Source organism: Arachis hypogaea, chromosome 14, assembly GCF_003086295.3.
Source record: "Arachis hypogaea cultivar Tifrunner chromosome 14, arahy.Tifrunner.gnm2.J5K5, whole genome shotgun sequence".
NCBI lineage: Eukaryota > Viridiplantae > Streptophyta > Magnoliopsida > Fabales > Fabaceae > Arachis > Arachis hypogaea.
The window spans coordinates 142,663,263-142,674,987 of NC_092049.1; the positions used below are offsets into that span (position 1 = coordinate 142,663,263).

General features: G+C 34.8%; 3 protein-coding genes across 5 annotated transcripts; 1 reads left to right on the forward strand and 2 right to left on the reverse strand.

Annotated features, from left to right (window-relative positions):
- The first annotated feature begins 1,547 nt into the window (after nt 1-1,547).
- Nucleotides 1,548-4,116, forward strand: LOC112798255 (uncharacterized). Of its 2 annotated transcripts, XM_072215664.1 has the most exons (5): nt 1,548-1,676; nt 1,851-2,114; nt 2,673-2,863; nt 2,960-3,023; nt 3,378-4,116. In XM_072215664.1, exons 3-5 carry the CDS (start codon nt 2,706-2,708, stop codon nt 3,672-3,674), a joined length of 519 nt encoding a protein of 172 aa, XP_072071765.1. In that variant the 5' UTR covers nt 1,548-1,676; nt 1,851-2,114; nt 2,673-2,705; the 3' UTR covers nt 3,675-4,116. The 2 variants fall into 2 exon arrangements, with proteins under 2 accessions (XP_072071765.1, XP_025697281.1); XM_025841496.3 differs by lacking the exon at nt 1,548-1,676 and having other exon boundaries at nt 1,762-2,114.
- A 1,089-nt stretch (nt 4,117-5,205) lies between these two features.
- On the reverse strand, nt 5,206-7,107 carry LOC112798257 (ribulose bisphosphate carboxylase small subunit, chloroplastic 1). 2 transcript variants are annotated; one of them, XM_072215665.1, is made up of 3 exons: nt 6,003-7,107; nt 5,676-5,818; nt 5,206-5,608 (listed from the first exon to the last, which is right to left on the reverse strand). In XM_072215665.1, the coding sequence occupies exons 1-3, from the start codon at nt 6,183-6,185 to the stop codon at nt 5,320-5,322; spliced, it is 615 nt and encodes a 204-aa protein (XP_072071766.1). In that variant the 5' UTR covers nt 6,186-7,107; the 3' UTR covers nt 5,206-5,319. The 2 variants fall into 2 exon arrangements, with proteins under 2 accessions (XP_072071766.1, XP_025697283.1); XM_025841498.3 differs by having other exon boundaries at nt 5,684-5,818; nt 6,003-6,320.
- A 1,144-nt stretch (nt 7,108-8,251) lies between these two features.
- On the reverse strand, nt 8,252-9,139 carry LOC112798256 (large ribosomal subunit protein uL2mz, N-terminal part-like). Its single transcript, XM_025841497.3, has one exon. It carries the CDS (start codon nt 9,137-9,139, stop codon nt 8,504-8,506), a length of 636 nt encoding a protein of 211 aa, XP_025697282.1. The 3' UTR covers nt 8,252-8,503.
- Nucleotides 9,140-11,725: the final 2,586 nt, after the last annotated feature.

Below are 11,725 nucleotides of genomic sequence, written 5' to 3' on the forward strand. Positions count from 1 at the left end.
AAATAAGACACTTTAAATCTTAAAATCAAAAACAAAATTAGGTCCAAAGAGACTAATTTAATACTTTATTCTATATTGAATTGTGTACAAGGCAAGCTTAATTGATGTCCATATAGTAATAATAAAAGTACTTAATGACAATTGAGTTAAATGAGGTTGTAACTATTCATTGAGTGTTCTATAAAAGTTGAAGCTTTTATTCTAGATACAAATTATACATACCTATGCTCACTTTTTTTCATTGGCAGAGCATAAAAATCATACCGCGTGTTAGAATCTAAAATTCTGAATGCATGAGTGTGGACGCATGCTAATGGATTCATCATAACAAGAATAAGAACACACTCATGGTGTCTGATATCCATTCATTGATGGTTTAAAAAGTCAATGACACTTGTCACTTGGCACTTGTAACTCTTTTCTTAAAACTAAAGTGGTTGGCAACTTGGTTTCTTCAATCTCAGATGCTATAATAACAACAACAATAGCCGCTTATAACTTTAGCAATTACTCCTATAATATTCCAATTCTGGTAATGTTTAGTACTTTTGATTGATAATATGGCACTGCTAATTAAACATATATCTAACAAAAATTATTTTACTTTATTGAAATCATGAATATTAGGGTTAGTGTATTTTTTTTTTGGGGGAAAAAGGGTTAGTGTTTCATTCTTGTTTGGATATGGTTTAATCATTTGGGCCAATAATTTTTTTTCTCTTTTTATTAAGATTGTTTTTGTGAGATTTATTTAATTTAATATTTCTTGAGAGAGGTTAGTCATTTGGGGTTGATTTTTTTTATATGAAAAAAATATTAGTGTTTTTTTTTTGAAATAAAATTATTTGATATAATTACAGATGGGTGAATTTTGTAGGTGAGAAGTCAACACGTGGGGAGCATGTTGCAACACGTAGGGGCGTGATGGACACGTGGCAGCATCCTGGCCAACACGTGGGGGGCGTGTTGAAACACGTAGGAGCGTATTGAATGAATTCCACAATTCTGTAATACACTTCAAATATCAATATTTAATCAAGACATCATCTCTATTTCTATATTAAAAATAATTTCTGGTCATTTGGGTCTAATAATTTTTTTCTTATGAAAATTTCATTTTTTTAAGATTTATTTAATTTTTTTTTATTTTTATCATAAGATACACATATATTTAAAATACTAATATACATAAATTATAAAATATATAATCTAAAATAAAAATATGTCAAAAAATATATTGTGGTTAAAAGGAAAAAATAACTTTGAAAAGATTAAAACTTTTAAATTCTTAATATAATAGTGATATAATTTAACATTCTAATTGATATAATAAGAATATGATTTAATTATTAGTATTTGTAATTTTTGTGTATTTATTATTTTACATATTATTTTTGTGTGTCTCAAAAGAGTGAAAGACTAATATGCCACCTTCTTTATACTCCACTTTTGTTGCCATATTCAACTTTGATATGATTACTTGAATTTCTTTTATATTTTTATTGGGAGGCAAAATATGATTAGTTGATCACTATGTTTTCCAATGTGTTTGTTTGCTTCTTCTTTTTCTTTCTTTTCTTTTAAAAATGAAAAGTTTTTTTATATAAATTTAGCACAAAGCTAGGGTAAACATTTATAGTTAAAAGGAAATATAAATTAGAGAAAAAGACAAATAGGTCTCTGATTTTTTGTCCCGCGGATATTTTTGTCTTTGATCATTGAAAAATACTTTTAAGTTTCTGACCTTCACAAAATTTGGACGGATCAGTCCCTCCGTCCAAATGCCTCCGTCAGGGACTGATCCGTCCAAATACCTCCGTCAGGGACTGATCCGTCCAAATTTTGTGAAGGTCAGGGATTTAAAAGTATTTTTCAATGGTCAGGGACGAAAATATCCACGGGACAAAAGATCAGGACCTATCTGTCCTTTTCTCTATAAACTAATTCTTAAATATTTATTGACAAAAACGACGCCGTGTAAAACATTTTCCCTATGACCCTAACATTAATTGTGTGTGATATAAATAGGATCCAGCCATGTGTGAATGGTTCCTCTCACTCTCAGCTTCTGTTGGTTGATTTCTTGGTTTGGAGGACACCCCCTCAAAGCAAAGGTCTCTCTCTCTCTTCTTTGAACATGTTTTCTACCATTGATCTACTTGCATGTTACTTGTACTTTTGCTACTGTGTTCTTTATTTGACTCAATTTTGTTTGAGATTATGTATTGTGTTATGTGTTTGTTGTGTTTTTATTATTATCATTTCTGGAATCTGGAGATCTAATTGTTAAAATAAATAATTAAATAAAATTCTGTGATGGTTAGCTGTGATGCATTGATTTTAGCTGGTAAAGAAAACTTTTTTTTGTGTGTTATCCTCATAAAGGTTACAGCTTTTTCATTTCATGAACATAGATCTGCTGTTGATTTGAGCAAATTATTGTACCCATTTATTTGGTATTGGTAAAATGGTAATTAGGTTCAACACAAAATGTGATGCATTGTATAGATCAGGGTAGATAGATCTATTATCACATTGCTGGTGATAATGTTATCTATATGCTCTTGCCCCATTTGTAAATTAATTGAGATATCTGTGAGTAAGGGCATGTTGCAATTTTTGTTACACCTGCACATACATTTCTTGAATGCATTTTATTTTGTCTTGTTCAGGCGTTCTACTGTGGAATTTAGCCGGTTTTGAAGATGAATTGTTATAATCTTCAGCAGAACGCCTTCGCAGCCGGTGAAGAGTTGAGAGGTTCTCTCCCCATTACCGACCAGAATAGCCCGGTTTTTTGCCCTAAGCCACGCCGAGTTGCGGTGTTGAACATGCCGCTAAGGCCCTTTAGATGGCATTCAAGGTAACTCAAGTGCCGACGGTTCGCCTTTTCTTGGCATTATTGTGTTTGGTTCCCAGTGATGGTCTGATGATCTGTTGTGTTATGGTTTTGTTTCAGTCAACAAGCTGAGATTTCTGATTCAAAGGCTGGGGCAGATCTACTTGACATTATTCTCAAGCAGGTAAATGATTACTCTGTTGTAAATTTGTTGTCATGTCTCTCTATTGACCTAGGAGGATAAAGAATTACGATACGGGTAGAGTTTATCTATCATTGAACATGTTGATACCATGATGGTTTGTGCATTTTTTATGTTACACATGCTTTGTTCTTAATTTGGATTGCACTTCTTTTTCCCTCTTTCTTTGGTGTGCCAAGTAGCTGCTTCTGGATTCGAACGATTTTAAGCTCAGAGATGTAGCATTTCAGAAAAGTTGTAGTGATTGTGATGTCGTTTCGGTTTTTGCCATATTTGGTCATATCTTGACTAACTCTTTTCTCTTTTCTCTTTCTATTTTGTTGTATGTTTCAATAGGAGGGTAATGGGGAAGAATTTGCAAACCAGGTGGCCTCATCTCCTCCATATTTTTGTGGCTCCCCACCAGTTCGGGCTGCGAATCCCTTGATCCAAGATGCTCAATTTGGAGATGAAAAGCAGGCTCCTATATCTACAATTTTGTCACCATTAGGTTTAGCGTCTCCATCTTCAGCTTCTCACAAAGGAGGGTGTGTTAGGATGAAGTTTGGACTCAAACCGGCCGCAGTGAGGGTAGAAGGATTCAATTGCCTCGGCAGGGATCGCCAGAATTCCAGCATCCCAGCCGTCGCCTAAAAATTTGTCGAACTGTACATAGAAGGACCACTACTTAACCAGAGAGAATTTTGAGTGTTTTGGAAGGAATAAGAAATTCGGTTAGCCATGTATATAACATGTTTTTTGGATGCGGTGGTTATATCATCTTGACTATCTTTGTGAGTAACTGCAAAAAAGAAAAAAAAAATGCTAACCTTGTGTTCTTGAGAAGGTTTAATTTGCTATGTAAAGAGCACTTTTTTGTGTAATATAAGGCAGTTGTATCTAAGCTTCTCCTAATTTTATTTTGTTTTATTTTTTCTAGTGATCACCACAAGAGTGTCCTGTATAGAATTGGTGATAATGGCCATCTTCCTGTAATATTAGTTTTAGGCAACTTTTTAGAAGTAAGTTTATTTATGAACTAGTATTTTCTGTCTTATATGCAACATTTAAGTTATGAAGTTTATGGTTATCATTATTCATGCTTTTCGTCAATTTCTTCAGGTATGGTGATGATAAGGACCCTCTTCCTATGATTTGGCTAACATGATGCAAATGTTCCTGTCAATTATATCCTCTCAATAAAAGTTTTGGAAAACCAAAAACAAAATATGCTGATATATTCAGAGACCAGAAAGAAAGCAAACTAAAGAAATTAGTCTTTTGTCATAAAAAAGTTACACAAAATGACACATTTTTAGCTTTTCATTAATAAATCATTTTGTTCTTTTTCTTTTCTTGTTTTTGGTTGATTAGCTTGCCATTTTCATTCAATAATATTATTGGTAATATACACAAATTACTAAACAATGAATATATTCATCAACTGTATTAAATATACAAAAAATAAATTAGTCATCCATATAAAATATATATTAGAATACAAAATATAAATTAAAAGTGAAAAAAATTCGTCAGCAAAAATATGTGGGACTATTGGCAGTACATGAGATGAAACTTCTTATCCTTTGCTCTATCTTATTAGAGTCTTTTCCACAAATGTAGCTATCATCAGAAGGGTCCAGCATTGAATGAAAACCAGAAAGGGCACCAAAATAAGTTATTATCTATCACTATTCACACTTCACAACTAACAACCGCTACATGATTAACCAGTTGGTAAGCCATGACTACCACCAAGAAAAAGTTCCATAACAAGACAAATAGAGAATGGACTTTGAGATTGATTATATCAGCCATTTGTTGGAATTTTCGTTGCTTCAGCATAAACTTTAGCATTTTGGCAGCACTAGAGATTGGTTATAATGTATATCTTCTTAACATGATTTGATTACTTTTAGAAAGAAGAATACAACAATGTCTATTTCATTTTGAACCTTTAGCAGCTTTAGGACAACATGCATACACATTGAAGTTATTTCATTTTGCCAAGGTTGACTTCTAAATTATGCCAATTTATGTTCTTGTCTTGATGCATTTTGCTGGAGGACAAAGTTGTGAAACTGAATTTAACTTATAGCATATACATTCATAAAGTAAGCACTTATTCATTACTAGTTCTCATATCATATCCATTCACCATCATTTGAAGATCCAAGAACAGAGATTAAAAACACAGCATGACATTTCTCAGAAAGAAAATGCAGGACACTAAGTGGGAAATATATAGGTTCTTATAATGTTCTAAGTAAAATTGAAACAAACCCAGATCCCAAATAAATTAAAGGAAGAAGAAGGTGGCTACAAATGCCCCTCTTTTTAAGTTGTAAATATCAAATTTAATAGCCCGGGGGCTTGTAGGCAATGAAACTGATGCACTGCACTTGGCGAACGTTGTCGAATCCGATGATACGGATGAAGGCAGATGGGTAGGCTGCCTTGGCCTCCTGAAGCTCCTTGATGACCTGACCGGAGTCGGTGCAGCCGAACATAGGCAGCTTCCACATGGTCCAGTAGCGTCCGTCATAGTATCCGGGTGATCTGTGATTCTCACGGTAGACAAAGCCATGCTATAAAACACAACATATCAGACATCATATTCAAAACAAAAGGGTCTGCATCAAGAGACAAAAGAACAAGGATACCTCCAATTCGAATTCCAAGCAGGGAACCCATCCCTTCCTGAGAAGGTAATCTACTTCCTTTCTCAATTGTTCGTCTGTGAGATCTGGCAGGTATGAGAGAGTCTCGAACTTCTTCTTGCCAACTGGTGGCCACACCTAGTAATTCATAGTAATCATGCATAAGCTCAATCCTATGTTTATGTCTTTATGATCAAGTATCTTAAACTCTAGCACATGATTTGATCCCTATTATTGTCTCATGATTAGTTCACTAGTGATGCATCAACAGAATTCATTGAATGTTTTATACATGATTCAACAAATAATTAAGCAATATTACCTGCATGCATTGCACTCTTCCACCGTTGTTGGCGACGGAGGTGATGTCATTGTTGGCCTTCCTGGTAACTGGGAAGCCAGCAAGGGACTTGAGGCCGGTGAATGGAGCCACCATGTTAGCCTGTGCCGGAGAGGCACGGCTAACGGTGGTCACGGCGGGGGAGGAAATCATGGAGGTTGCCATTTTTTCCTTTGTTCCTTCTTAGCTTTCACTATCTTAACTCTATAAGTTACTTACTACTATGCAAGTCTTCCACTAAAGCCTTGCTATATGTGATGGTTGAATTTGGATATTTCTCACAACATTGCAAGTTTTTTTTCTTCAATGCTAGCCATATCGTTGGGAACCAATGTGGCATTGCCACGTGGACCAAGGTCCACAATCTTATCTCTTTCATGGGAAGAACATAAATGTGTGATGGTGGTTATAAGTTGATTCATAATTCATTCTCCCTTTTTTAGTTGGATTGTAACTCTTAGATGGCTTTGTCAATTGTAATAGTGGCAAAAAGAGGAAACATGTTTACTTGGAAAATAAGATAAATACAAAAACATTCACATAGAGTTTCGCTCTGTTTTTTTAACTTTAAATCTTAGAGTCTTGTATATTGGCCTCATGCAATTTTGTAAATACCTATCATGCATGGTATGGGCTTGTTTGACCCATTCCTTGATTTGATGTAAATACAAACGTTAGAAAATTTCCGAATGGGGAAAAAAACAATGGGATGAACCTCTCAGCTGACAGTCCCTTATCAGTTTTGTTGGTTTGTTGAGAATGTGATCATGTCTTCATTCCAAATTTCAGAGAAACGTTTCTGCATTTCTCAATGTTCTTAATTTTGTATAGTTTTTATTGGATTTGTTTTACCACCACACAGAAGCAACGTAGTTAGAATGTGAAATTGTGAGCTGGGTGAAAGGGAGGATCAACCGATGATGCAGCTTCTTATACCTTATCATGCATGATTGGTTAATGGACAAGTATGTATTTTTAAAACATCAAGACCCACATTTTACTATACCATTCATACAAACCATACAATCATGACCAAAATGCAAGCCATAAAACACCTCTATTGCCTTATCTTTAAAGCACACTGCATGGATAATAATAATGTTGACATTTAATAATAATAATAACCATAATTATGTTCTTTTCAAGCTTGATAAGGTGAATCTGACTATTTAATGTATTAGAAGACTACAGCCAAGAGAAGAGATAATAAGATAAGGGACAAATTCGGCAGTGAAATTTAACCACTAATAAGCTGTTTACTATAGGTGAGAGTTGCTCTTGCGACTCTTAAAACAGTAATTGAATTCTCAAATTCTTATAACCCTATCAGCTGAGGTATGTAATGGTGTCTGCTAGTACGAATGTTCCTCATAATCGATAGAGAAGTTTGAGTTAGGCATCCTCTCTAAAATGAATAAATATCTGAATTATTCTAATTTGTATCCAACTCAGCAAGATGGTTACATTTCCTAACATAAAAGCATGAAGAAAGCAACATATAAAGAGGAACTAGTGGGATTCATAAGATACACCATCAGCATGAAAAATATCCAAATAAGATATTCTGCAAATTGCCTTCCCAAATACACCATCATCTTTCCAATCCTTCTAACAAATTAATATAACCATACATCCACTCTCCCTTCTTTAGAACCTCTTATAAAATACTTTTAATCTCTTCACCTGAACTACAAGACTCATACATTCTTTTGAACATGCTGACATTCACTGAACAGGGTTTTCAAAGATGAATGCATAGTACTAAGCCTATTAATTGGCCCCATTGATTTCCTTCAAGAATGCTAAACTGCGAAGAGTAGTCACTATTTCCTTATGCTCTGTGCTTCCTTGCTTACACTTTAGACCCAGCAATGCAGATTTCTATCAAAGAGAGTTCTTTATTTCAAGAATTCATTAATACCATCTTATCTAATTTGCATGCTGAACTGAGATCTTTGAAAACCGACATGAGTGGACCAAAGTCAATTATATATTTGCTAGTAAACTCAAAACATTGAGCTAGAAAGTGTTGCAATGATAACAACTATTGGGATTCAGCATCTAACTCCTGCTTAATGTAACAAAATTCTCTTTCCAGCTAATACACTACGTAATCATCTAACAATTTTAATACACACAAAAAAAAAAGAAAAAAAACACGTATGAACAGAAAATATAACTCTGGTTCAAAGCAGGAACCTCAAATTTGACACATTTCAAAAAGCTTTTCATACACAGAATCTAACAACAACACCATGTTAGATGATGTAGCTAGAAGCAATTCATATATATTTCACTTTGCAAAACCAAATTGTCGTCTCCTTATGCCTCAGAATTCAAGACAAACAAAATCTCAACTAAAATTTTCAGATGAAAGAAAAATAGAAGACTATGATTTTGAAATTAAGTGACAAATTTAGGTTTACAAGAGCGTGAAAGGGCCAATTTCTAGCACGAACCCTAATTCCTTTGCGCTCTGAACCCTATCGCGCGATGCCGTGCCAAGAAATTGCAGCTTTGCGCTTGTTCCTATGCGTCCACACGTCGTTGTTCTTCTTCCAGTTCCGAACCTCCAGCTTCTCCTCCCCTCTCGCTCGCGGCGCGAAGAACGATGCTCTCGACGCAACCACCGCAATCCTCGGCAACCCGAGGGGAAGCGATTCGGATCCAGATCCAGATGCAGAAGCAGAAGCTGCTTTTCCCTTTGGCGAGAACGCCGACAAGAACGCGTTCCTCGATGCTGAACCAGCGTGCTGCGGAGGCAGCATCAGATTGAATGCGAACACACCACGGATGTTGTTGTTGCCTTCGATGGAGTTATCGATCTGGAGCGATTTGCGCGACGGCTGAGCAAGGGCTTTCTCCGGCATGGCACGGCGGCGGACTCCTTCGGTCCATCGGACGAGGGCGATGCTGGAGGAGCGATTGGGATCGTACTCGATCCGCTCAACAATGCCCCCAGAGGAAGGTGCGGCGTTGCGCTTGAGATCAATGGTTCGCTGGAGGCGCTTGGCGCCGCCACCGCGGTGGAAGGAGGTTATGCGACCGGAAGAGTTGCGTCCGGCGGTCTTGCCGGTTCCGAAGGTGAACTGGCGAAGCGCTCTCTTCAGCGACGACATTGTTTGTAGGCCAAAGAAGCTGAGCTGAGTGCGAGCTTCGAGCGTGAAACCCTATTGCTACTCTTCCTAATCCACACGTGCCTTTTTTTTTTTTCATTAAATAATAAACAAGTAACTTTTTAATATATGAGAAAAGGACAAATAGGTCCCTGACCTTTTGCTCTGCAGACATTTTTGTCCCTAACCATTGAAAAATACTTTTAAGTCCCCAACTTTCACAAAACTTGGACGAATCAATCCCTGACGAAGGCATTTGGACGGATTAGTCCCTGACGGAGGCATTTGGACGGAGGGACTGATCCGTCCAAATTTTGTGAAGGTCAGGGACTTAAAAGTATTTTTCAATGGTCAGGGACAAAAATGTCCGCGGAACAAAAGATCAGGAACCTATTTATCCTTTTCTCTTAATATATATATATATATATATATACTCTTATCTATTATTTATCAATAATTTTCAGTGAATATTAATCAATTATTATGTTAGAAATGTAGATAGACTAAGGAAGTTAATGATAGGTTTTTTTTTGTTTTTTAAGAAAAATGTTTTGTCATTGAAAACTCAGGTACAGTCGACTTTATGTGAAGTTGATAGTTAAGAATTGTTAGATGATTTGATTGATTTGACTAAATTTTCATCTAACGACTCTCAGCTATAAACTTTACGTAAAGTCGACTGCACCTGAGTTTTTACCTTTATCAATTTGTTGTTAATGCTTTCAACTAAGCAATGAGAACTTGAGAATATGCATACGAAGAGTGATAAAGCAGTAAATTTTGTGATTTGTAATTATTAATTCGTTATTAATAATATTTTAATAATATAAAATTATATTTAATTGTGTGAAATTATTTTATTTTCTTTTATTTGTTAACCAGATTTTAATAAAAGTGTTAGCCCCTAAACTTTTTCTATAAATATTTATTTTTGGAGTGTTTTTCTTTTATTAGTTAAATACCGACCAGATTTTAATAGAAGTGTTGCTCTAGATTTTGTCTATACATATGACTAAATCCCCATAATGGTCCCCGAGATTGACGCCGTGCACCAAAATTGTCCCTGAGATTCCAACTGCACCAATTACGTCCCTGAGATTGGAAAAGTTGCACCATAGTGGTCCCTGACCCGTTTTCTGTTAACGGCGCGCTGACGTGGCTTGATGACGTGGATTTTTTGTGACACGTGTCACCTCATGGTTTGGCCACGTATAACGGTATGATAATGTGTCGGTCAACGACACGTGGCAAGCCGACGTGGATGGGTATGCCACGTGTCACAATGCTATTATGCCACGTGTCGCAATGCTATTTGTCCACGTGTCATCCACGATGTCATCGTTACATGTGCACCAAATTGGTCCCTTACTTTGCATCTAATGACTCATTTTAGTCCCTAAAATTGAATGTCGTGCACCAAATTAGTCCCTTCATCAGTTTTTTCTCATTTTTTTTATAAATTTAAAATTCTCATTATATATTTGAATACACTAATTTTAATTTTATCTTTTCACAAGTTATTTAAATACAAATGTTTTTATAAAATATTTTTAAAATATTAGTTTTAATTATACAATTTTTTTCTACAATATTTTATTAAAAGAATTATGTGACATATTGATATTGATTTAATAAAGAGTGTAAGTTAAGAGTTTAATAATATGGTATCTACTCCAACGAAGATTTAATGATTATCTTCATGTGAAGATACACCATTTTGACTATTGGATGATAGATTGTAGGGCTTGATTTTATTTGAAGTAAAAGTGTTACCTTTATTTAAAGTGTTGCTAAATAAATAAGTTACACTTTTTAAACAAGGATCATCATGAGAAGATGTTTTTGGCATTTTCATGGGAGTAGTTGCCTAATAATATTCCTTAATACAATTTTTTTAATATTTAACACTTTAATAAATATTTTAGGAATACTTGATAAGACACTTATTAACTAATATAAATTTATTATTCCCATCCATTTTAAGAATGTCCGATTTCCTATATAATTAACTTCTCACTAAATTAATAAGATAGATTTATACTGTCGATTATAATAATTCATTTTATCTATAACTTGTTAGGCGGCTTTTTCATATATTACACTATTAATTAATATAAGTACTTATTATAACTATGACTTGAACAATATTAAAACAGATACAAATAAACACAAGAGGCAATAATAAAGTTTTGGTTTTAGTTAACATGTACACCAATGATACAAGTTAACATTATTAATTAAAAAATTTATTATAAAATATGTATAATAAAAAATATAATTAAAATTAGTGTATAAAAAAATATTAAAAATTTTAAATTTATAAAAAAACGAGAAAAAACCGATGAAGGGACTAATTTGGTGCACGATATTCAATTTCAAGGACTAAAATGAGTCATTAGATGCAAAGTAAGGGACCAATTTGGTGCACATGTAACGATGACATCGTGGATGACACGTGGACAAATAGCATTGCGACACGTGACATAATCTGACACGTGGCAAAATAGCATTGTGACATGTGGCATACCCATCCATGTCAGCTTGCCACGTGTCGTTGACCGACACATCATCATATCGTTACACGTGGCC